The sequence below is a fragment of the Oryzias melastigma genome, linkage group LG14, assembly GCF_002922805.2.
Source record: "Oryzias melastigma strain HK-1 linkage group LG14, ASM292280v2, whole genome shotgun sequence".
Taxonomy (NCBI): Eukaryota; Metazoa; Chordata; class Actinopteri; order Beloniformes; family Adrianichthyidae; genus Oryzias; species Oryzias melastigma.
The window spans coordinates 11,712,334-11,720,371 of NC_050525.1; the positions used below are offsets into that span (position 1 = coordinate 11,712,334).

The 8,038-nt window shown below is 35.3% G+C and overlaps 1 protein-coding gene across 4 annotated transcripts; it reads right to left on the reverse strand.

Moving 5' to 3' along the window:
* Positions 1–43: 43 nt before the first annotated feature.
* rab6a (RAB6A, member RAS oncogene family) lies at positions 44–7,557 on the reverse strand. Of its 4 annotated transcripts, XR_002918527.2 has the most exons (9): positions 7,208–7,555; positions 5,024–5,082; positions 4,888–4,941; positions 4,174–4,279; positions 3,978–4,089; positions 3,708–3,801; positions 3,223–3,316; positions 2,211–2,277; positions 1,401–1,475 (listed from the first exon to the last, which is right to left on the reverse strand). XR_002918527.2 is itself a non-coding variant. In XM_024265358.2 (8 exons), the coding sequence occupies exons 1-8, from the start codon at positions 7,275–7,277 to the stop codon at positions 1,411–1,413; spliced, it is 627 nt and encodes a 208-aa protein (XP_024121126.1). In that variant the 5' UTR covers positions 7,278–7,557; the 3' UTR covers positions 44–1,410. The 4 variants fall into 4 exon arrangements, 2 of the variants coding, with proteins under 2 accessions (XP_024121126.1, XP_024121121.1); XR_004948988.1 differs by having other exon boundaries at positions 44–1,475; positions 2,211–3,316; XM_024265358.2 differs by lacking the exon at positions 3,708–3,801 and having other exon boundaries at positions 44–1,475; positions 7,208–7,557.
* Between the last annotated feature and the right edge of the window lie 481 nt (positions 7,558–8,038).

Below are 8,038 nucleotides of genomic sequence, written 5' to 3' on the forward strand. Positions count from 1 at the left end.
TTATGTGTCTTACAGCTGTGGGAATGATCCTCATGAACTCAAGTCATGGTGACAAAATTGTATATTTATTCTTTCATTTAAAACCATTCCATACAGAAACGTTAAGGACACCCATGCTATACAAACTGTACTTCCATACATAAATTTACACAAAAATTGCACAATATGGTCAGTATGATCAAAACACCACCAAAAGGTAGCATATGGGACAGCAGATGGTCAAACTCAGTTAAAGAAAATCCAAAAAGATGCATAATTTTATTAATGATTCAGGACTTTTTTTTTAAACAAAAGTGAAGAAAATAACAGTCATATAAAAGAAGCATGAGTCCAACAGAATAAATATCTCAAGTCACTATGAATTAAATACATGTTGCTCAATCCCTAACAACAGATCAATGCCAAAAGTAAAAATTATAAAAAAAAGAAAAATCAAAGCTTTAAAAGTGTTCTTACAAACTGATCTACACAACCCAAAGTCAAAGAGGCCCTCTATACTTTTACTCTGAAAGGCATAAATCTGCATATCTACCCTGTTTAAGGTAGGAGTTGAGAAAAAGTCCTCCTTAAACACTATTAAATAATCATCTATGACACCGCAATTATAATTTTAAAAGGAAAAAGTGTATGCAAAAATGAAAGATAAACCATGATAAAATGAAAAAGATAGAAAAAAATCTGATGGGTTATTAGAATGAAGAAAAGAAAGGACGGTTTTGTGTGAGATACCTTGGCGTGCTCTTGTCAGATAGCAATTTTTTTTTTTTTTTGGTCAGTGAGAATTTTTAATTAGTGAAAGAAAAAAATCATTTCAAAACAGCAAATCTGGGTCTTAACCTAAAGGGCTGATCACGTAATTATACAGGAAGTCAGAACACAAATCCAATAAATGTTGACTTAACTATTTAAATGTGCTGATTTTTTTTTGTTTATCAATGATAATATATTAATGTATTTAAGCCAGTTGACTGTAAACAGATTTTGCTTGGAACAAGTAAACACAAGCCACATGACTTTAACAAAAATGTCAAAGGACATTTTCAACTTTTAAATACATTGCTTTGATGACTTTTACAAGACAATTTCATTTATTTTGCTCAAAAAATACTCAAGACTGGCTTCTTGCTCTTAAACCACTTTTTTTCATTTGAAAAAATTAACAGAATGTCAGCAGAAAAACAAATTTTAACAGTATAAACATATCAGTCCAATTCATGCAGTGAAAAATACTACATTTTTAGTGATATGTAACTTTTAGAGTCTGTGTTCACAACAACAGGGATAGCAGATGTAGTGTTCTTGCAGTGGATAATGAAGGGTGCATATATATATATATATTTGTAAAAACAAAACAAAAATAAAAAAAGAAGAAATAGCTTCCGGGAAAAACCACTAATACAGGCAAAAATATTAGCAGGAACAGCTCCCTTCACTGGCAGGCTGCTCTGGAGGTTTCTCCAGCTTAATGTCAATCACTGAAAAGTTACAGAGTTAAGGAACATCACAGAGAAAATAACACACATTATCTATTTGACACATACTAGTTAAGCATCTTTATTATTTTATGTTTATTATAAGTGTATTATTTGATTAGATGTTGGTGCAGACGCCGGATGATATGAAAAAAGCTAATAGTTAATTTATAGGTCAGCAGATATTAAAAAAAACGTGACTTTTATTACTACATATTAAAAGTTAAAAACTACTGTTTTCATATTAGCCAAGAATGAGGTAATCAAAAATTTGTATATAAATTTGGGGCAGTGTTTTGAATAGAAGTTTGTAATAAAATGGCAAGAGTCTGGCAATATGATGTGCATCATGATACAATAAAATAAACATGTCAATAAAATGACAATACAAAATCGTTACAATTGTAATTAGATTTTTGTTTGTTTGGGTGAATCCATATAACTTTCTTTTTCTATTTAAGTACTTCAATCATTCCACTAAATATTATTTTACACTTACGACCAACCTTTATTGCATAGTTCCCTTCAACCGTCCTCTGTGACGAGTCAGAGTTAGATCATTCATGACCTCAGGAGTAAAGAATTTTAAGTGACATGTGGGTTAAAGAGTGAGATGTCAAAGTCCTGCAATAGACTTTCCCCATGGCGGTGGACATTTGTGTGACATTATATCAGATGACAAGAAAGAGAAAACAGAGGGAGGAGGACTCCAGACGCATGACGCCATACAAAGGATACTGTCCTCTCGACTCTTGTCTTGTGAGGTATCCATGCCGGGGAGGGCGGCAGCCACACGGCGGAAAAGCTGCAGAAGATAGAGGATACCGTCAATATCTTGAGTCAAAGAAAAACTGTTAATGCAAGTACAGGAAGAAACACAGATAGCATGCAATGGATGAATTCATCTGATTTACAGAGGTTCTGCAGAAACTTGCGCAGTGGAAGACACCATCAAAAGTTTTCCTTTGATTTACTGAAAAGTGCCTCAAAATAAAAAAGGGACAAAACGGGGTTCTATTTTTAAAAACTGAAGGACTTCATGAAAAAATATCAATATGAAAACATAACAGTAATACATATTTTTGTTAAACATAATACTCAAGTTTGGATATAAACTAATACTAATGCTATTAATGACTTTTTGATTTCAGTTGTCAGAGACAGCCAAGTTGTCTGATTGGTGCAATTTTATGAACATGTGTTCTTCTATAGTAAACTATAATAAAATTAAACATTTTTCCAACTTTTCTCAATGACCAGTTATAATAAAGTTTTTTTTTAGCTTTAAGTTAAGTTTTTCTAAATGAGGATAATCACTAATCTTTACACTTAGATAGAAAACATGCTGTTTGGTGCAATCGTGTGAAAGACTAAATGCTTTCTTGATGAATTTCCACTTTAAGCTTTCATAAATACTAGTATTTGCTGCTGAAATATGTTTTTTTTTAAGAATCTTGATCATGCACATCAATCAAAAGATTGCATCAAATGAATCTCGTCAGCATGCAGATTTTGCTGCAGCACAGACTGAATACTGTTGGGTCAATCGCTGGTTTACAAACTCTCACTCGACTTTAAAGTTTTGCAAATAAAAAAAATGGCCAATACATAACAGAGAATTTGCAAAGCCAAACCATGCACCTCATTGCAAGCTGATGTTCAGAGCACATGTTGTGAAAAAAGAAGCCAATCAGAAAAAAAAGCAGGAGTGCAATGAACACATGCACACATGAAGGTGCACAGCCTCTACCTGTTTGACATTGTAGCCTGTCTTTGCACTTGTTTCAATAAACAGAACATTCATCTCTTTTGCTCTCTGTTCTCCTTCCTCTGTGGTTATCTGTCTGTGACGAGCCACAATCACAGAGCACCCACAAAACAACCGGGAGACGCACACACCGACGCATACATCAACACGCAGACAGGAGAAAAACAAAAAACAACACAGACTATAATTACATAAAAGTACATTGGAAAGCCGTGCCCCTTCCTGCTGCGCTGCTATTGCCACCGCGACTCAAGTCCAGAAGCCTCACAACAAGCTCACATACAGCAACAGAGATGCAGCTTCACTAAAAATACATTTAAAAAGATGTCTCATAAAAAATATCGCAGACAAAAATCTGCCTACTATTTTTTTTTTTTTAATCTGTCATCATGTCAGTGAAACACTTCTGGAGTTGAAGTGCAGCATCCGCAGCAGGACTACAGAGCACGACTGACACACAACTTTACCTGCTTTACGTTGTAGCCCGCTTTCGCACTAGTCTCAATAAACATTACATTTAGTTCTTTGGCTTTCCGTTCACCCTCTTCAATAGAAACTTGCCTGTGGTAGATAAAGGGGTTAAAAAGATGCACAACTAGACAAAACAGCATCACTACACAGGCTAATACAATGCAACATTCTGAACATTTGCATGTTTATCCTGAGGAACAGAGAAAAACAGGGTCAACAACAGAAATGTGTGATTAATTGACTGGACAAAAGATGCAAGAAGTTACCTTTTGTCAGCAAGGTCCGTCTTGTTTCCCACCAACATGATGATGACATCACTTCCTCTCTCTGTTCTAACGTCATCAATCCATTTTGTGGTTTGCTGGAAAGAGTTAACGTCTGACAGAGGGACAAAAGTTCATCCCAATTTCAGTGAAGAGCAGCAAAGAAGTCCCATCGGTCTGAGGATGTGAGATCACTCACTTGTGATGTCGTACACGACAACAGCGGCAGCAGAATCTCTAATATAACTTGGGATGAGGCTGCGGAACCGCTCTTGCCCTGCTGTGTCCCACAGCTGCAACCTGATCTGTGGGGCAGGAAGAGGATGAAATGAAAAATGAAAGAAGAAAAAAATAAAAACAAATGAACACAAAATCGAGATGAGAACAAACAAATAAATGACTCAAGTAATGTGGTCAAAAAGAATACTAAAATTACAGAAAAAAAAACAATTTCCGACTGATGAAGGAAAAACAAAACAAAGTAAAGTGAGTAGAAAAACAAAAACGCATGCAAGTTGTGAATGACCATCAGAGAGTGTAAGCTGTCTGGGCCTGGGGGGAAAGAAATAAACAGTCACCTTTCATTTGTCATCCCCCTCGACTGATCAAGTAAGGTGTTTCATTTCAAAAATGGGATGATTAACAGATGAAGGGAAGGAAGGGAGAGGAAGAAAACTTAAGTTGAGGAAGAAAGCGTACAGTGAAAAGTGTCCGGGAGCTCCAACAGGACACTGCAAGTGCTTTCTGAAGTGAACACAATTAAAAAGTGGCTTTTAACCAGTTAGATCGGTTGTGCAAAAGCTCGTCGAACATGTGTGGTGGTTCGGCTTTGCTTGCCCTTCACACGAAACTCATCCCAATCAAAACAACAAACAGGATTTACTAGTCAAGATGACAAACACACAAAACTTACAGTTCTGTCTTCAAGGTACATGGTTTTTGAGAGGAAATCTATTCCTATGGTGGCCTGAAAAGGGGAAAAGCATACATTTGGTTTAGACTAACATGTCAAAAAATTCAACATTAATGACAAGAACAGACAGTCTTACTTGGTATGTGTTGTCAAAGCTGTCATACATGAACCTGGTAATCAACGAGGTCTTTCCCACTGAAAAAAAAAAGATTAAAAGCTAAAAATTAACTTTGCATTATCTTTATTGATTAGTTTGCATTATTAGTTTTTTTTGTTTAAAACTGAGCTAAAATATTAAAGTTTTTAAAGACTCACTCCAATGAAAATAGTGTTTTTAACATGTTCTTGTAGCCTTTTCTTTTGATGGAGAACATATGAATAAAAATGACAGCTTAAAACTCAATTTCTGAGTATTTCTGATGCATCCACTTCTACAAAAATAGATCCAGGAACTGTTTTTTTTGGTCTGAACTAGCGTCCAGCTCAAAACTGAAGCTCAAACATTGCTCACCATTCTTGATGCACCGGTAATGCTAGGTTGGGGTTGTGAGGGACTGTATGCTAGTGGGAGAGCATGTAAACAGATTGATGATGGGAAACAGGGGAAGACTTACTCCGGTACCAACAGTTCCCCCACAAGTTGGAGGTGAATTTCTATTGAACTACTGGCCCCCTGTAGAAACTTTGTCCTCAAAATCAAAGTTGTCGCTGTTTTTGCTTTTTTTTTTTGGCAAGGAAAGGCCTAATCATAATTATAAGACCAATGGGAACTTAAAAATAGATCAAAAGATGATTGGAGTGGGACTTTTCGAAAGGAACACAACTCTGTTTGAATATAAAACTTTTAATTTCACTTAATATAAATTGAGGTGTTGTCAAGTAACACATTTGCATTTTATTACATCGAATCAACAAGTCTCGGTAGAAATAATCCATATCTGAGAACTCTGATAAATGTTTGGAGAATCTAAATCTAATCTAAAATGTCAATGCATTTAAGTGTTGAAAACCATTTAAGTCTAGACTCTGTGGATGAAATATTCAAAACTTTTCAAGACCTTTTTTATTAATTTCTATGTATTGTGGCCTAGATTGACCCAGAAAACACTGGATAAGTAAAGCATGATGTAAATTGTAATTATCAAACTGTTAAGGCTCCATGACATTTCTTAAACATAAAAAAACGCACACATTGAAGTAGATCTCCCTCCTTTCCTCAGACTGTTTCTGCGAGACTCGAGTTACGTTATCAGTTACAAGGGGGACGGTGACATGGCTCAGGCCAACATGACTGTTCTCGGAGGTCACAGATGATTACTGACAAACAAGAATACCTATCGACTTTATCTGGATGACTCATTCTGTTGGATGAAACACTTCTACTCTGGATCACTCTAATTGTTAACAGTTTCATCATGTGAATTCCCAGCAGCTTTATATAAGCGCATGTGTGAACGTCACATCTATCCTAATGACAATTGTGACACAAAATTTTATAGCTGCTCATATGACTCGAACCCTTCACATAACTTTTTGGGCAAATTTTTATTTCAATTACGATGTAAAAACCAAACATAAAAAACACTACAATAAAGGAAGAGCTTAACTTATTTAAAAACCTGCTCAGTGTAAATAAATTAATAGATTAACTTCATACAAAAAGCCTCTATTTATTACAAATTCAAGGCATCAGGAGGAATGGCTAAAAATTCTTAAATTTGTTCACGAAATAGAAAATGTGATTTTGGCAGGAAACTGTTCTGCACATGCGCACTACTGCGTCAAGTTTTATGGTATACTGAGTTCTCTTCCTGTGCTCACGCGGACTACAAAATGAAAAGAATTTAGAACATTTACTGAACACGTCTGGGTATTTAATGAATGCCTTGAGGGTATCAAAAACCGAATGAATTAAGAAAACATATTATCATAATTAAAAATACATCATGTAAAGTTAGCCTATTTATTTCCCTGGCTGAGAAACAGCTTCATTAATACATTTTAAATTCTGCTTCTTAATAATTTACAACTTTTTTCCACGCTTAACTTGTTACATCTCACAAGTGAAAAGGTATGTCGGCAAACAAAAAGGCATGATCCAAACGTTTAGAATAATCTGTGATTATCTGTGCACACAGGCAGCAGCATCAGCAGTGTTTTTATCCGGTTTCAAGTAAACGCAGCTAATATTAGCTAGCTAACTACGAAACCTAACTAATAACAGGCATCCAGTTAAATTCCGGGTCAATAAGAAAAGTTGAACACAAAAAATATTTATGTCATATATTTCACGTAGGACGAATCCTAGCGACAAACTTACCACTTTGTTCCCCGAGAAAGACCAGTTTAAATTTCCTTAAAGGGTTCCCGAAGTCTCCGGCCCCAGACATGACGGAACCAAACTAACCCAGACGGCGCTCTAAAGGTATTAATGATAACTAACTAACTATTGTCTGCTATCAGAATTATGGTATGCGTAAAGATTAGGGACAAAGTTTGGTAATCAACGACCACTCCTTTAAGCTCCAACACACTTTCGGATAAGTCAGTAACTATTACTGCCAACTTAGCATTACTTCAGACTGTCATGGCTACCAGCAAGCCCTTCCAGTCACTTCTTCTGTAAACGCGTCACTGTTAGGTATGTGAGTAACATTGTTACTACGCCCTCTACTGGTGGAACACAGGCAAGGAGAGGAGAGAAAATAAATGGACAATCTTTTATTACTTCATGTGTCCACACGAGGGCGTGCTAACACCACATTATTATTATTTTCATTATTATTATTATTATTCGTTTGATTTTTTTTTTTTTTCATTTTTCTCAGGGATCTGGCTTAAACTGATATTGATATCCTTCAAGTTAAATGTATACCAGTATTAATTTCTTGACATAAACATTTATGTATGATATTAAACTCAAACACAAGCTCTATCAAATGGATAGCATGTCTATTGGATTTACATATTGCTTGTTATTTTTAAGTCAGAAAAGATTCAGTTTTGATGCAGAGTGTTTTAAATATTTTTTAAATGTTGTCATTAGGATGGCAATGCTTGAGGGAGACTATTTGGTGACTATTTTAAGCTTAATTTTTAACAGGTGAAGGAAAGAAGTCACATATATTTTGAATTAATAGCTGTGGAAAAA